At 42.6% G+C, this 18,610-nt stretch overlaps 1 protein-coding gene across 1 annotated transcript; it reads left to right on the top strand.

Moving 5' to 3' along the window:
- Positions 1–5,862: 5,862 nt before the first annotated feature.
- Positions 5,863–15,276, top strand: paqr4a (progestin and adipoQ receptor family member IVa). Its single transcript, XM_008295324.1, has 3 exons — positions 5,863–7,003; positions 10,814–11,032; positions 12,364–15,276. The coding sequence occupies exons 1-3, from the start codon at positions 6,730–6,732 to the stop codon at positions 12,795–12,797; spliced, it is 927 nt and encodes a 308-aa protein (XP_008293546.1). The 5' UTR covers positions 5,863–6,729; the 3' UTR covers positions 12,798–15,276.
- The last annotated feature ends 3,334 nt before the right edge of the window (positions 15,277–18,610 follow it).

The raw sequence follows: 18,610 nt of genomic DNA, 5'->3' as shown, positions 1-18,610 counted from the left end.
ACCTCACCCATTAAAATCCTCACTAGGATCACAGGGGAGCATGAGGCAGGGGACACCCTGGACAGGTCACCAGTCTATCACAGGGCTACACTTAGAGACAGACAACCAAGCACACTCACATTCACACCTACAGACAGTTTAGAATCACCAATTAACCTCAACATGTTTTTGGACTGTGGGAGGAAGCTGGCGAACTTGGAGAGAACCCACGTTGCATGGGGAGAACATGCAAACTCCATGCAGAAAGATCCCGGTGTCCTATTGTGAACCAGGGATCTTCTAGCTGCGAGGCAATAGTGCTGACCACCTTGCAGCCCCTGAAGCAACATTTTCTCCTAAACACTAATTATTTAGAGTGTGCTCTGTCAAGTTCATCAGCCTGACCTTCTGATTATATATTAACTTACAGTATCTTTGAAAAGCAGTTGTTTCAGATATTTTAGCCATTAATCTCTTACTATTCACTGGTATTTTATCCTATAACATTAAACATGTCACTTCTAAGTAATTTTAGAGCCATCTCTGAGCTACCATTGTCATGAAAAAAAAAACCAAAAAACAAATTCACCATTGATTTCTTTTACGAACAAATCTTTGAAAATATGTACATTGCAGAGACTACTTTTCTCTGCCGATAGATGCCTGCGCTTTCTCCTTAATCTAATTTCAGCCTTTGACTCAGTGGATCACAATCTGCATGAGATGGGCGATTGAAAACACAACTAAATCGAAGTTCAGCTATTAGTGTATGCTTGGAGATGCCTTCTTTTGTTTCTCGGGTCCCCCAAAGGTTTAGCCTGGTTCTCTATTTTATTTACTGTTTACATGCTGAGGCGACGCATGAGTAGACGTACCATCAACTAACATTCTTATGCAGATGATGCACAACTGTACGTTAAGGCTTGACATATCATACACATTTCCAATGTGTTCCTGAAATTATGAACTGGACTTATACCGTTTTTTTTTTTTTTTCTTTGAAGCTCAGGTGACTAAATTAGTGTAGTCCTATTTTATTTAACTGTGACATTTATTCAAGAGAAGATTTTTTACCCTATTCAGGACTTTTGGGGTGTTTTGGACCCCAGGCCATGTGGTTTCAGTGATAGGTATTGCTTTTTTATTATTAAAGATTCTTTTTTAAAAAATATAAAAACTTGTCAATCATTTGGAACCAAAAACGCTTCAAGTTGTTGTATAAAAGTCTATAATGAATAGCAAAAAATATTTTACACATATTCTTTTTTGGGGACCCTGAAAGACCTTCTACGTATTGGCAACATGAAAGTCCTGAAGAGGGTTAAAGTGAACAAATCAACACGTACTCACCTTTGTCTCCGGTGTTGGTGTTGCGTGTGTGAACCTGAACTGTGAGCGTTGGTGTCAGCACTCCAACGTTTAAGGAGGGCCATGACGGGGGGGGCGATTTTTCTCATGTGGTTGTGGACAGACAGGTGTCAGAGGTTCCAGTTAGAGGTGAGATGACTCATAATGTGATGAACAGAATGATCAGTGTCTTGAAAAACAAATACAGCGCAAAGATGATAAAGCAACATACACTCATCGGCCACTTTATTAGGTACACCTTGCTAGTACCGGGTTGGACCCCCTTTTGCCTTCACAACTGCCTCAATCCTCCGTGGCATAGATTCAACAAGATACTGGAAACATTCCTCAGAGATTTTGGTTCATATTGACATGATAGCATCATGCAGTTGCTGCAGATTTGTCGGCCATTGGAGTACAGTGAACTCATTGTCATGTTCAAGAAACCAGTCTGAGATGATTCGGGCTTTATGACATGACGTGTTGTCCTGCTGGAAGTAGCCATCAGAAGATGGGTACACTGTGGTCATAAAGGGATGGACATGGTCAGCAACAATACTCAGGTAGGTTGTGGTGTTGACACGATGCTCAATTGGTACTAAGGGGCCCAAAGTGTGCCAAGAAAATATCCCCCACACCATTACACCACCACCACCAGCCTGAATCGTTGATACAAGGCAGGATGGGTCCATGCTTTCATGTTGTTGACGCCAAATTCTGACCCTACCATTCGAATATCGCTGCAGAAATCGAGACTCATCAGACCAGGCAACGTTTTTCCAATCTTCTATTGTCCAATTTTGGTGAGCCTGTGTGAATTGGAGCCTCAGTTTCCTGCTCTTAGCTGACAGGAGTGGCACCCGGTGTGGTCTTCTGCTGCTGTAGCCCATCTGCCTCAAGGTTTGACGTGTTGTGTGTTCAGAGATGCTATTCTGCATATCTCGGTTGTAACGAGCAGTTATTGGAGTTACTGTTGCCTTTCTATCAGCTCGAACCAGTCTGGCCATTCTCCTCTGACCTCTGGCATCAACAAGGCATTTGTGCCCACAGAACTGCCGCTCACCGGATGTTTTCTCTTTTTCGGACCATTCTCTGTAAACCCTAGAGATGGTTGTGCGTGAAAATCCCAGTAGATTAGCAGCTTCTGAAATACTCAGACCAGCCCGTCTGGCACCGACAACCATGCCACGTTCAAAGTCACTTAAATCACCTTTCTTCCCCATTCTGATGCTCAGTTTGAACTGCAGCAGATCATCTTGACCATGTCTACATGCCTAAAGGCATTGAGTTGCTGCCATGTGATTGGCTGATTAGAAATTTGCGTTAATGAGCAGTTGGACAGGTGTACCTTTAAAAGTGGCCGGTGAGTGTATTTGAAACCTGTAAGGCATTATTCAAAAATAAAATCTCCCCTGTGGGAATCATTTTCACACCTTAACTGCATTTGGCTGTCACGTGATATGTGGCTTGTGATGGCAACTGGTTTTTCTTATTTTGGACGGTGGTGGTGGTGGTGGTGGTGGTGGGGGGGGTCCCACAGCTCTGCAGAGGTGCAGTTGCAGGCAGCCACATGTCATAAGGTCCAAGCAGCAGAGAGGGGTGAGAGGAGGAGGTGGTGTGATTCATCCAGATCCTCAACAGTCCTCTCCCATTAGAGGATTACAGGACGTCACCTGCTGCCTTCAAGTGCTCCTCGGAAACTTGCCACTGCAAGTGCATCCATCACTTTTATGCAGCAACAACAGCAAAACTGACTCTGAGCAGCAATTAGGATATATGACATTTTCGGGCTGCATTTAAGGGACACGTGTCTGATCAGGGACTGATTTGTAAACCCACAGTGTTCGATGACTAATGACTAGTTTTATTTCATAACTGTACTTAAAATTGCATATCTGCAGATGTCTGCACAGCTTTCACGTGTCTTACAGTGTGTGTCAGGGGTCAGGGATGGTATTGTTCTTGTTTGGCTCCATATAGACACACGGTTTCACAAAGACTGTGCAGGCTTGAATTTTATGAGACAACGGATTTTCTCTTGATGAAAATCTGCAACTCCAATAATTTCTATGCATGTTCCACAATTAGAAAAGCTGATTTTGTATTATAGTTTTCAAAAACAACCAGCCTTTAGAACACTCTTGAAAAACTGACCTAACTTTTTGCATTATTATGATAATAATACTAATATTAGGTACCCAACATATTTCTTATTTATGCAAATAATACCTGCAAATAATAATCTTGTTTTCTTCTGTAAACTCAGGTGATAGCTGCAGCATTTCCAAGTGCATTGAAGGCAGCTGTAGCTCTGTCAGTGCTGGCATTTACCCCATGAAAGTGGAGCCATCAACTGCACCCAGTCAACCAGAATAGACCAGAAGTTTACAGAGTTCGCCTTCAAACTAAAATCTGATCTTTACAAAAGGGTGAGTTTATCAAAAGCTGACTTGTTCTATTGTTTTAAGACAGAGCTAACTGGATTTTCAAGTGGGAAAAGTGGGCTCCAGACCTCCAGTGATCCAACTGGGGTTTACTCAATCTCTGCTGATAATAAATATGTACAATTTGCGAGAGAATATTCACTAGAATTTGCAATGGTCCCTGCAATTTTGTGGCCCTGTCTTTAAGAGGGCTCCCTGCATTTATAATTTTATATCCTTTCATAAAGTTGTCCTTCAGTTAACACACCGAATACCTGGAGCCAGCTCGTATTGTTGTAGAACAGGAGTACTGTTTGACAGCACACATTCTCAGTGTACACAGGGCAGAAGGAGGAAAAATGACCCGTAGGGGCCCAAAAGCAAATATTTGCATCATTATCATCATCCTGTGTGTTTATGTTAATGACATTTAGCCAAGCATAACTGAACGGTGAGCACACAGGATCTGTAAATTGCTCCAACACTCCTGAAGCAAGCAATGAATTCACAGCCCGTATGCAGAATGAAACCTGCAGCGCTCTTACAGATCAATCTGGTGAAGATGCAGTTTTATTTTCACCTTGTTAGCATGTTCATATGGTGTTTCTCAGAGGACATATGATGAGCAAAATAAGCAGTGAACACCACAGCTAAGCATTATGAAATTAAAAATGCAGAGTACTGACGACATTCTTCAAACACGGATTCAGACTCTCAGGGATTGATACGTAACAACCTGATGAACCAATCTGCCTACTTGCAGATTGGAACTTTCGTTATTCTTCTTGAACATACACAGCTGAATTACAACACTGCAACGCGTAGAGTTATCATGGTTGTCAGTGCTGCTTCTGAAATGTTGTTCCACTCTTTCCGAGGGGCTTGGAGAAGCTGGCAGACATTTTGGGGACAGAATCATGTTGTCGGACATCCAGAGCCGTCTGAAACCATTCCTTCGACGACAAGTGGTGGAGTTGAGGATATTCAAGTGCCTGGCTATGACCCAAACTGACAAACAGCATCCAGCAGCCAACCGCCTGTTCTCACTTGTCGTCTGTGGCATTGCATCATTTGAATAAAGCTGCATTTTAATGTGGCCTTTTACAGTCACTGGTCAAAGGAGTGTCTGGTCATACTAGATGATCATTGGCCTTGTAGGGGAGGAAACGCTGTCTCTGCCTAGTAGGGTGCTGGCTCAGGGTTAGATCAAAGTTCACACCAGGAGTGGCACCACATCAGCAACAGTGCTATACATTACAGCTTAACTTTGGGGCCTTTTCTACAGTCCTTTAAATTATCCTTTTATGAATAGTTAAGATTGTGTGAACAGTTTAGTCTGACTCTTTTGCAGATATCAGCCTGCAATCGGCCATACAATTCACAGAGCTTTCTCTATCTCTGTTGTTTGCATGTTTGCATGTTCTCCCCGTGCAGCGTGGGTTCTCTCCAGGTTCTCCGGCTTCCTCCCACACAGTCCAAAAACATGTTGAGGTTAACTGGTGATTCTAGACTGTCCGTAGGTGTGAATGTGAGTGTGCTTGGTTGTCTGTCTCTCTGTGTAGCCCTGTGATAGACTGGTGACCTGTCCAGGGTGTCGCCTGCCTTCACCCTAAATCAGCTGGGATAATCTCCAGCCCCCCTCCAGTGAGGATTAAGCGGTGTATAGATAATGGATGGAATTATAGTGATAGTACTCGTCTCCCTGTGTGCAAATGTTACACCAAAATGATGGCTCCATTATCCACACTACCATACTGCATAGTATACCACCCAAAACAATTGTAACTGGTTTGAAAAACAAACAAACAAACAAACAAACAAACAAACAAAAAACTAAACAACCTCAAGTGTTTTTTGTTTGTTTGTTTGTTTGTTTTTACCTCTATAGCAAAATAATGAGGGGCAGTCAAACCATTTACACTGCAGAATGGCCTGACTAGTTGAAAAAAAATGTCATACTTTTCTAACCATAACATTTTTTCCCCCTTTATGTCAGAAAACAAGACTATTTGCACGCTGCATTGTTATTGTTTTTCCCTTGTATTTCGGTGTTTGAACATTGTGAAGATGTTCCTCTGCGTGGGTTTTATTTTGTAAACAGCGACCGGAAGTGCAGTCGCGTGTGCTCCGTGTAACTTGATAGTTGGAGGCGCTGCAGGGGACCCGAGGCCGCCGGAGAAGACTCCGCATTTCAAGGAATACAGCCAGCCACAAAGAATGGTGGAGGATAACCGGATCAAACAGATGATGAAGACACCGAATACACGCTGCGCGAACCGGGCCGTGTTCGTTTGGAGTCAGCCGGCTCAAATCTCAGCTCTCTCATCTCCGGTCAGTGGACGTCGGTAGCCGCCTGCCCGGCTTGCTAGCCCCGCAGTCCTTCAAAATCTCCGCTCCACAATCACGGATCTCCTCTGTGTTTTTTTTTCTTTTTTTTTTTTTTTTAAACAGCATTACGAAAGCTAGCCAGCATCAGACGGAGCTCACTTGAGCATATGACGCCCGTTTGCTCTCATTGAAGCGGCGGTGTAACCTTCAGGTCCTTTATTGCGGATCTGACCGCTAGGACCGAGCTAGCATCCTCTGGAGTCGGATGGACGCGCGGCTCAGCCTGCATCCCTGTCCGGGACGCGTTCAAGCCGCGCTGCTGCACCGGAATGCTAACTAACGAGGAAGTGGCTCTAACATGACGGGAGGCGTTTCGTCCCTCAGGCTCGTCGGCGCTGCTCAGACACTTCTTTGATGCCAGATGTAATGACCGTCCCCAGCTCGCAGCATGCCTGTGGCCGGCCGTGTCTGCCTCCAGCCCTGCGGATGACACTCACACAGGTAGCGGCGGTTCAGAGCGAGCAGCGGCGGCGCGGACACACCGTCGCCGGGTAGCGCCGACAGACTTGACGTGAGCTTGCTAGCGCCGAGCTAGGCGGCTAACAGCACAATATAACTCACCTCCCTCCCTCCCCCCCCTCAACCAACACCAATGGTATCCCATAAGGTTTTAGTCGCAATAATCCTGCTGAACGTGTATATAGGTGTACAGTCTGTTTTTTACTTGTTCGGCGGAGTCCTTTTAACGGTCCTCTTTGCTATGGCATTTTTAAACGGACCCAGGCTGCTGGACTGGGCGAGCTCACCTCCACATCTCCAGTTCAACAAATACGTCCTAACGGGATACCGGCCAATCTCGTCCGTGCAGGACTGCATCAGGAGCCTGTTTTACCTGCACAATGAACTTGGAAACATTTACACTCACGGTGAGTGCAGAAAAAAAAAAATCTGCAGGATGTGCTTAGTCAGCGGCTCAGATGAGTGTGGCCGGTGTGACTTTGAACGTTAACCCGCACCGGCACCGGTGCTGCACCTGCACAGGGACGCTGCCAAGACAGAGACATGGAGGCACACATGGCTGGAAAAGCTCAGTATCTGACATTCAGGCTCAATGCACACACACGCATTTCAATATTGAACAGCTGTAGGTCAATTACGGTTCATCAGAAATAAGGGTGCAACTAGGGATGATTGGCATGGCGAATATTTTTCTCGATTAATCGATTACTTGATTAGGTTGATCAGTGTTTCCTTAAGCCCAAGATGATTTCTTGTTTTGTCCACAACTGACAGTTAATTAGTTACCAAAATAATTGGCTATCAATTCGATAGTTGTCAACTTATCTGTTAATCTTTGCAGAGGGACGTTGCCAAGCCTCATAAGGCCACACCTGAACTAAGGAATTAATATTAGAAGAGTTCATTTGCAAAAACAGATTACTCCATTTTTGTAGATTTTCAATAAACCTTTTTTTTTTGCTGTTTGCTTGAGATAATATCAGTTAAACTGAAGTTGAGTGGATTTCACCCAGTAGAAAAGACTACCTTACATTTGATTGATATTGTCTCAAAAAAGGAAAAAAGGGTTTTCTGAATGTTTGTGTCGATGGAGTTATCTGTTTTTGCAAATGAACTCTTCATTTGGTGTTTTAGCTAAATGCACACACATGAAATTATTGTGTTAATGCTGAAAAATCAGAGAACATTTAACAAATAATATAAAAATGTGGGCTTGGTTTGGTTACGTCAGTTATAAGGCTGCAAGTAAGGCTTTTTAAAATTGTGAATAATTTCTGGATTTATCTTTAGTTAATTAGGCCTAAACAATGGTGGAAAATGTGGATGAGTGTTTCCCAAAGTCCAAGTAGACAAATGGGTTGTTTTGTCCACAACTCACAATAATTTAATCATCAAAATAGTTGACGATTCAGTCAATCGTTGACAACTAATTGATTCATCTTTCCAGAGGAATGACGCCAAGACAGACTCATGAAGCGACACACGACTCAAAATGCACACACAGACGTTATGTTAATGCTGAATAGTTTCACAGTGTGATACAAATAACACACAAAAAGGCCTGTTTTGGTTTGTGAAGTACAGCAGCACCAGATATAAGGATGCAGCTATGAATTATCGTCATTGCTGAATATTTTCTAGATTCATTTGTCACTTGTTTGGTTTATAAAATGCCAGAAAATAGTTTTTTTTCCCAAAGCCAAAGATGACAAATGTCTTGTTTTGTCGTCAACTCAAAGTTTATCCAGTTTACCGTTGTAGAACGGTGAAGAAACACGAAAATATTCTTATTTAAGAAGCTGAAGTCAGAGAATCTTTGCTTTTCTTATGAAATTCCTCAAATGTATTAATCGAACAAAAATATAAAACAAAATCTTTGCCGCTCTAATCAGTACATGCTTTATAGTGTTTATCACCTTATTTAAATTAATGCCTATTATTTTAAGAGGCACACACGTTGATGCATCATCAGTGGTTGAACAGGACTAATTACATGTACTAGTATTGTAGTTATGAGCAGTTATCAGCCACTTAGATTTAATTCAAGAGCTTCCATTTAAAAGCTGCTTTATACTTCTTCTGCAATTCAAAAGAAATATTGTGCTTGTACTCCACTCACAGCTGTAGTTAGTTGTTACATGTCAAAGATTAAAGTACCAAAATAAAAAATAATATTTTGTTATCGATAAATCTGCCACTTAATCCTTAATGAATCCACATTTGCTCCGTTTTCAGTTTTGTGGGACAAGAAAAAACATCAAACCGTCTCACGTCTTTGCCAATTTTTGCTTTAAAAGTTGTGAAGCTATGCAATTTCTGTAAACAATATAATATAATCATTTCAGCTGTAAAATAGCGATTCAGTTTGCTCCAACGAGACCAGAAGAAGTAGTAAAATGTTCAGTTAGTTTCCTTCGCCACACAAATGCAGTCGTAATATTGACCAATATGGGCTCATGTATTTCTTTAAGTAGCAAAATTATCAGACAATATTCGTCTACTTTGTGTTTTTTAAAGTAATATATCTACACTTTAAAGGTTGTATGAGCAAAAGACATTTAAAGGTGGCTCTTTTTCTTTTGATTGCGGTTTGTGTGTGTGTGTGCCAAATTGCTAAAGAGTGAATTCAGTTGATTAATTCAATTAATTTTAAATACAACGCCTTGGGCCATGCTTTTGCAGCTCTCATCCCTAACAAGCAATGCAGCTCAAAAATTAATGGATTAAAAAAAAAAAAAGAAAATAAGTTTGACATAAAGGTTTGTTCACACATAATAGAATTTACCAGGAGTGGCTTTTTCATCTGACCCTGGGTGTCATGGTTACACAATATGCTATTCTTTTAATAGTTTTGTGCAAGCCCAAATTAATTGCAGTAATGTGTTAATCTGTGCAGCCAGAGGTGAGACTGACGTGTCGACTTGTTAGCAATCTGCATGCTGTTTTTTTCTTCTGTTGTGCTGATATGATTAGTAGCTCTCCTCTTGTTTCTTCTGCCCTGTTCTCTCCCATGAAAGTACATCCTCTGTGCGTTCGCTGACCGCTGACAATCAGACAACTTCCTCATTGTGAAGGTCATCATCTCGCCGCGCTCCCAACCGGCAGATTAAACTGCAGCAGGGATCACGAGAGGAAGTGGCCCTGGTCGCCTTTATTACTCTCCGCTGATGTCAGCTGAGCATGTGGCTTCAATCGCACCCTTAACATCAGTGAATATATATATAACGCACTGGTGTTTAATCCACTGAGCTTTTGTGCAACTCTGAGAAGAAGCCAAGCTGTGCAGGTTGATGCTGTTTTTTTTTGTTGTACAGTGTAGTAACATTTCAGCTAAGGTTCCTGAGCTGCCTTGTTTTGCATATAAACTGAAAACATCCTGCCCGCAGCTCCGGGGCTCAGACATGCTGCAGGCTTTCAGAGGAGCTCCTCTCCGCCGTGTCCAAGCCTGAGTTCGGGCCGGTCGGCTCAGGACGAGTGGGGGGAGGAGCGGAGATAATGCACTTAAAATAGATGTGTTAGAGTAGATGGCATTCCCTGTATCACCTGCCTGGGACAAACGGCTTGACATTGGGAACGGCAGAGTGGGCAGAAATAAGGGAAAGGGAGTGCTATATGTGTGCCGGTGGGGTGATAAATGATCATAACAACTGTATGTGGATCAAATTTCAAGGTCCTGGTTTTGCTCACGTAGCAGCAGTGCCTGCCTCCTCCGTGCCAAAACAGAGAAGCTCAGATTGGGAGCTGTGTAGCCATTAGAGAGCGTGCGTCTTTTTTTTTTTTGCTGCATCAAAATAAGGGGCTTAGCGGGAGCCTTGTCTTTCTTTCTCAGAGGGAAACACTGATACGAAGGTTTCCCTCCTCTGCTCTTATTGCTGGTGTCGGCGCACACTCAGCAGAGTCGGGAAGCCCTTCACAGCTGCTCTTTCTCGTGCAGTTAAAAAAAAAAAAAAGAAGAAGAAGTCATGAGCCAGATAATTCATCACAATAAACATGACACCTTAATTTGGTTTTGTCAAAGCTGCTGTGTTATTTGATGGTTCTCATACCAGCGTGCCTCAGGCTGTGTTTCTTGTCACCAAGTGGACATCCACAAAAAAGAAAGTTCAAGCAGTGATAATCCTTCAAAAGATGTCACCTTACAAACTTTAATTACAGGTATTTTGTGTTTCCTTCAGGAGGAATGCTTTCATAACTAACGTGTTCTGTGTTTCTTCCAGGCATCCCTTTGGTTTGCTTCCTGGTGCTGCTGCCGCTCAACATCCCCTGGTCCCAGATCAGCGTCACGTGGTTGGGCGTGGTGCACTTCCTGGCCTGCCTGTCGCCCCAGCTGGGCTCGGTGCTCTACCACCTCTTCATGAACCACGAGGGAGGCGAGCCGGTGTACCACACCCTCCTCAAGCTGGACGTGTGTGGAATCTGCATGATCAACACGCTGGGTGAGCCTTTCCTCAGCACATCCCCTCGCCGCTTGTCATGTCGGATTCATTGTCAGCCGCCGCTCTCTTATTGCCGCTCTGTTTGCTTTGAGGGTGGAATTTTTTCTTTATCGATTGTCAATGATTTACCGTGGAAGTGTTTTGCTTGGAGGTGTACCGGTATTGATTGGTCAGAACACATTTCACTACAGAGTGCAACGCTAAGTCAATCGTCCAGTGCAAGCGGTGACCCAAGTTCTGAAATGATTATTGATCTGTGTGCTGCCTATGTTAACCTCCAGTTAAAAAAAAAAGACAAGTGCATTATTTTTCATTTATTTATGTACTCGTGTACTTTGAACAAACCTTATTGATTTGCTTAATGCAGATAATAATACAGCAATAATTAATATGGTGACAGAGCATAGGCTGGAAGATGGTTGTTGTAATTGTCAGTCTGTCATTGATTTATTGCATTTCTCTATGATGTGTCCACAAATAGTACAAATAGCACAAACGGCATCTTCATATTATTCTTATTGTACACATTCAATCCAAAACCATCCAAAAATTATGTCATAAATCATAAAACAAAAATTGATTTTTTTAGTACAACATTTTTCCAACAGTTGTTTGCAAGACTGGGAAAAAAAAACACGAGATTCTACATACAGCATGTATTTTACTCCTTAAATTTGTATGTTTCCATACTTGTCTCCTATCTGCTCTGTGTAATAAGACCTCCAGTTTAATCCAGTTCAGCCGAAAAGTCCCTGAATTTTTGTAACGTCTGTGTCACTTATGGCTTCTTAGTTTATGAAGAAGTGCAGAATTTTATTTATTTTGTTACAGAATCTAGTTAATTTTAAAGAAAGTCATGATTTTAAGATTAGATTTGGTTCATTTTTCTGACAGAACTGCACACAAACACACAATTTGTTCACTGACTGTTGAAAAGTTGAAATGTGATTTGAAAAATGTGAAAAATGTGGTTACATTTTCATGGATAACATGCTTTTTCAAACAAACTGGCAGGTTTTAGTCTTTCAAGGGTTAAAAACAAACTCTTATTTACAATATCAGCCTGGCAAAAGTTAAAGCCTCTGGAGGAAACAGGCTGAGGGCTGAAAACAAGTCTAATGTGACAGGAGTTGAGCACTTAAAGCCCAGTCAGGCAGAGACTACTCATTTAAAGATCTGTGCGCTGCTAACTCGGCTCTGAAAAGGCCGTGTCAAACAAGGTTCAAACTATTTGACTGCCATGCTCTTTGCCGTGCACCAGGCGTGGCATCGCTGCTGAGTTGTGTGTCAACACTTAATCACTGACTTCCTCGTGTGTCTCCTTGTCTCAGGTGCGCTGCCCATTGTCTACAGCACGCTGTTGTGCTACCCATTCATCCGCACTGTGGCCCTGTTAGTCTACATCCTGCTATCCAGCCACGCCATCTACTGCGCCGTCACGGCTCGGAGCAGCGTGCGCCGGCTGCGCTCCTTCGCCTGGCAGGCGCTGTTCCGCTTCTCCTTCTTCCTGCTGCGCTGGGTGGGCGTGGGCGGCGGCAGCCCTACCTCGCTACGCCACTTCCTAATGATGGACGCGCTGGCCGTGCTGGGCGGGGTCATCAACATCACACGCATCCCGGAGCGCTTCCGGCCGGGCCTCTTTGACTACTGGTGCAACAGCCACCAGATCATGCATGTACTGGTGGTGGGCTCCATCCTCTACCTGCACTGGGGCGTGCTGGACGACCTGCTGTGGATCAACAGCTACAACTGTCCCTCAGACTGACCCCCACAACAGCCCCCGCCCCCTGACAAGGAGCACTGGGACATAGGGTTGAAGGACTACTGGGGGGGAGGGGGGTGTGGGGAGAGGGGAGGGGGCAGGAGGGGAGATTGGGGGAGAACTGATGCTGTGCATGTGTTCACCTCATGCGCTCAGAATGTTCATATCTTCGTCCATCTTTGTGCGAATGCAGGTAAACGTATGTCAAGTCACACGCACAATCATTTTGACTCTCTCTTGCCACAAACATGAACAGAGACACACACATTCATACAGTTAATTAGAGTATTAAATGCTATAAAGTCATAGGAAAAGGCTTCAGTAAAAGGCTTCTGCTGAGCTTAAAGCCTTTACTCAGTAACAGAAGTTGACCATTAGTTGATGTGGTTGCTTCAGACAGTCTAAATATCACACGCTCAAGTCCTCTTAGATGTCACTGTTGCTACCTATGCAGCACATCCATATCTCAGCTCACGCACATCTCACACACACAACACACACTACTCCCTCGCACCTATATTTTTATACTACATGTACATACTGTGAGTGCTGCGCAAAGCACTCCTCGAGTTTTCACTTATTTATTTCCTTGTTTTGTGCCACTGCCTCTTTCTTTATGTGTGTGTCGGTTTGAACTGTCCTTACCGGCACCAGATGAAGATGGACGAGGGGTTCATTCCTGATCATGATGGCGATGAGTTTACGCGCTTTAGGTGGCCAAGACTGCAAAGTTAGAGTCTGTCACGCAGTGTTGTCGGCTTTGTTTGCACCAGTGCCAACGAAATCCAGGCATGTTGAAACTGAAAAGAAGTTGCACTCGTTTACAACCTGTTATTCCGTGGCGTTAAGCAGAATTCTCTTGTCCAGCAAAGTTTGAATAATTTATTGTTTTGCATTTATGAATACCTCAATTTGTGAGGAAACTGTTACCACTATTTACTTTTATGAAATGTTATCATTTTTAGCTTAAAAAAGTACGAGCTGAGTGCTTTGTATTGAGTATTCAGTCTTCTGCACATTAGTTGTGTGTAAATGCCCTCTAGTCTGCAATTCAGAATGACAAAACCTTTAGATGACATTGTTGCTCTTCACTGAAATGCCACCACGTGCACATATGTGGCACCAGGATGCACTAAAAAGTAAGATGTTGCCACTTAAAGGTTGCCAATAGCTTGTAAGTTGTTGTCTAGTAAACGTTTTAACACTGTAAACCTATTTAGGCAAATAGCAGATATTTGTCTTTGACACAATATGCACAAAGTAATATTCTTAAAGAATAGATTATATCCGTTATTCTTTCTATTCATGGGTATTTATCTGCTGCTGCAGGTAGTTCTGTGTCTGTCAGCTGCTTAAACAGCTGTGCTGCTGCTGTGGAGGATCACAGGCTCACAGATCAAGTTAGAGGTCAAAGCAAATCTTTTGTTTTATTCAAACCGTGCAAATCCTGAGGATTAGCTCTGCATTTTCTCTCCACCCGCTTTTCTTTCCTGCAATATGTGACTTCTCAGTCACACAGTAATGTAGTTGGAAAAGATCTGTGGCCATGCATTGCATTTCATTCACAATTACCAGATAGGAAACAGTTGACCTTTAAAACGTACAAGCCTCTTTAGCTCCGTTATTTACATCAGCTTTTCTCAGACTTGAATTCGATTCTACTGTATTTGGATGTTTACATGCACATTATATAATGATGTTCAGTCACGATCGCCACCAAATGAGCACATAATTGCCACATTATACTTTTGAATGCACTGTTTTTGCTCTGCAGCTGTGTGTGTTCTGTGACAGAGCACAACTTAACTTGCACTTTTTTTTCAACCTGAATAGAGGTTTGACTCTGATGAGTCATTTCAAAGCAGTGCAGTGAATATATATATATATAGGTATATATTAAGGTGGTCTCACTAAGCAGGAATGAACCCCTTCGCCCTCCTGTCATGTATAAGGCACAGCAGCTCTGTGTGTATGTTCATGATTATTTTGGCTCCATACTCTGCTGTGCTATTTCGGTTGCTACTCTCGAGTAGAAGTAACTGTTGCGCTGTTCCGTCGTGCTCAAGACTGCTGTCTGACGGCTGACTTCTTATCTAGAGGCAGACTTTACTTTCTTAATGACATTGCACTTGTTTCCCAAGCCAACAGTCACAGCCGCCCACTGACTAGTTGCCAATCCCCTCAGCCCCATTTCATCTTGCCAAATTAGCAGCGTCTGAGGTGTAGCACACCCTTTGCTTCTCGCGCTGACACTGACTCATAGGTGAAGAAGGACCTCCCAGAGCCTTTATCACGTACACTAACCTCAGACTGCACCCCCTCGCCCTGATAAAGAGTCAGATACTGTGTGTGTGTGTGTGCTAGTCTCACTCCGATGGTGATTATTACCTGCTATGACCGGGGTTCAATGTAAAAGCTGAAACTAATGTATTTTTGGCCATTGAATGAAAAAAAATGCATGAAAGTAGCTGTGAATCAGAAACTGATGTCTCATAGTGTTAGCTAATCGTTTGTACATCGTAGCCAGCAACAGGTCATTCGCTCACTTCTGGAAATGACTGTGTGGGTGGTTGGGAGGGGAGCTGGAGTTTGGAGGGTGGGGTCACCGCTTATAGGAAGATCGACTGAACAGACGAGATCAGAGGCAATACATCACTATCAAATAAACTGCACTGTTCATTGTTCTCCAAAGGGCTTTGGATTCAAGTAAATTACAATTCAGAAACATATTTAAAGTCCATATAAATAATGTAAATACATGTATGTAGATTATAGAATACATACAGTGCAGAAAAATATACCCTGATTCATTTCTTTTGAACGTACACAATCTGCTGAGGAAGGACAATAAGAAGGAATGGGACTGATGTTTTGCTACATAGCAGCTGCTGCTCTCTTTCACAGCCAAAGTGAAACATGGGAGAGGGAGGTAGGCGGCTCGGTGCGGTGCTTCAGAATAATATCAATGACGTGTTTGCTTAGCTGTGTCCATATGTATGTGAACAACACAGAAAAAAAAAAAAATACTGAATCGGTTTCAGTGCTAATGTAGAGTTGTTTGACTTTTTGTGGCCCTAACTAAGAATGCTTTTGATCATTTAAATGTAACCGCTTTTTTTTTTTTTTTTTTTTTTTAAAGACACACGAGAAAGACGCTTGTGACCATAGTGGGGGAACCTTGGCAGGCATGTGAATACCTCGTGACTACCACTGGTCTATCTATGCATTATCAGCCGAAGGATACATAACAGTGAAGTCAATTTGTGTTTGTTAATCGGCCCTCTGATCCGCTGTAACGGAGGGCTCACTCCAACATCCTGGGTCTCCCACTTCTCAGGGTGCCATAGCAGTAGCTGTAACATCCGAGGCCTGACCTCTGCTGTCTGAAACATGTCTGTGGAGACGTCTGCCCACCTTCACCTACCCTCCAAATCCAGTGTGTTTATGCTGTGACTGGACGCAAGGGAGAAGGAAGGTGGAAAGGGGGGGTGTTTCTCTTAAAAAAAAACAAAAAACATGTTACAGGAGTGGAGCCTGGTCGGAAAATTGGTCTTTGTCCTTTTGTCTGTATGTTATATGAAGAAAAAAAAAAAAGATGTAAAATGGTGTATGGAAACATCACTAACAAAACTAAATTCAGTTTTTTTTAATATTACACAGGTGCCGGATAGCCTGTTAACAACCTGTTTATAATGGATTACCTGTATTGTTATATACTGATTATTCTGATTACTGTTATTCTGTGGATCCTAATAATGACACTGGTCTATGTGTACAGGTAATGAGACAAGCCCTTTCCTTTAGGATGAAGGGAGCTTTCTGGAGGGTCTGTCTGTTATCGTGTCTTCATATCTGCAATGTCACGGCATTTTTAACGTGTCAAAGGAGTGAGTGTGGCTCCATCTAGTGGAAGTTCATGTTCACTGATGCAGGCATTACTGTAGCCATACTGCAGCCAAATGAAACCAGCTGACAGGCGGTAATACTGTCGGTTCAGGTCTGCGGTTTTTCCTCCAGGGTTATTAATTTATATTTCCAGATCATGTATGTGCACATGTGTGTATGAGCTCTCCTACGGAAACCCATGCAAGCACGAAATCTGTATGTTGTCCGGTTTACTTTCTCCTGTTGCACCGACGGGATGCTGACTGCACCCTCAGAGTGCCTCATTATCCAGTCTGTGTGCTTGCAAATTAACGCTCTCAAACACAGAAACACAGTTTGTTCCTGTGCTGTAGTTCACATGTGTGTCCGACATTAGTGTCCTGTGTAACAGACAGGCTCTCACACTCCTCAGTCTCCAGCAACGATTGTGCAATAAACTGAAGTCTATATTTTTAAACCTGCCTGCAGGTCATCTCTTTCATCCTGTTTATGCTTTTGTTCTTCTCTTATTAAGATTTGTGTGCATGTGTGTGCGTCTTTGTGAAGACCAAACTGAGATTAGGACTCCTGAGCGAACACGGTGATGTTCAGGGTCATTTTAGGGTTAAGGTTTAGAAGTAGACTCAGCAGAGTTGTGGTTCGGTCCTCACAAAGATTGAAGTGTGGATGTGTATGTGTGTGGTTTTGAACTTTATTGTAAAGAATAATTTGAGTTTTAACTGCAAAGCGAACTTGGCGGTTTATCACATCTTAAATAGGCTGTTTTAAGGTTTAGAGTTGAGTCTGAAGTAGGTTTAAATTAGCATAAAGGTTGAAATGGTTTTTCGTAGCCTGTGATGATTTAGGCTCATGTTTGTAATGTTAGGTTGAATTTTTCTAACATACAAATACATTTTACTGTAAATCAGCATCTCGTCGAATATAGTTAGAACATACCTGTCACCGGCCCAACATGCAGCTTATATGACATCAGAATGGCGTTTATATTCATTACAACCAGACCTAGACATGTTTTCTTTTCAGATTATTGTTTCGCCAACTCTGATAAAAAATCTTGTAAAACCGTTAGCATAATCAAATACTCTGGAAAATAATGTTACTTTAACAGCTTGGTATATAGTTCTTTATGTCTAACCATGGCTGTGGGGCTACTTGTGACAATTAGACGGATTGGGCTGCTGGACAGTCAAATTTGGCAACACAAGGTGAGAGAATGCATTATGTGAATACTCACAAGTCACAGTACACATTAGATGAAGGCATGTGTAATCCATTGAAGCATAGTGGCACAATATCATAAACCTCAATCACTTTTAATCAAAGATTGATGTAGAAATTTCTTGATGTCAATTTCAGTAAGGCAAAACAACAGACAAACCCATCCCTCTGTGGCGCTGAAAGCAGGCACGTATTAGGAATAATGATGAATAAGAGCTAAATCAAGTGCTTGGTAAATGTATCTGTTTTTCATGACCATGAGAAATTGGGGAAAAAAAAGTGAGCTCCACTAAAAACTAAGATGAAGTTTGCACACTGGATGCTGCGTGATGTGATGTGATGTGATGTGATGTGATGTACTGTGTTGTGTCTGCAGGTATAGACGCCTCTGTAGCAAATCAGATCTCTAAATTCCACTAATTGCACTTACTACACAACCAGTAATAAGAACACTGTGAAACCATCGCACAACCCCCCTGCAGCCTCCATCAACACTGTTTAAAGTGTTTAATTGCGGTAGCCATAAATGAGCTTTTAAAGTGGTTTAATTTACATTGGGCCACTCTATATTATCTGCCAGAGGGTGAGAGCTCATGAGGAGAATATGAGATGGGTCAGACAATATTTTCTCAAAGTGATCGTATATTGACTAGAGGGACCTGATGGTCATTCCTCCACATAACCCTCATGGTGCTTCTGTACCAGCTGAGGAA

Source organism: Stegastes partitus, unplaced genomic scaffold (assembly GCF_000690725.1).
Source record: "Stegastes partitus isolate 25-593 unplaced genomic scaffold, Stegastes_partitus-1.0.2 Scaffold1038, whole genome shotgun sequence".
Taxonomy (NCBI): domain Eukaryota; kingdom Metazoa; phylum Chordata; class Actinopteri; family Pomacentridae; genus Stegastes; species Stegastes partitus.
Note: the sequence above shows the minus strand (reverse complement) of the source record. Positions and strands in the feature narration are given on the sequence as shown.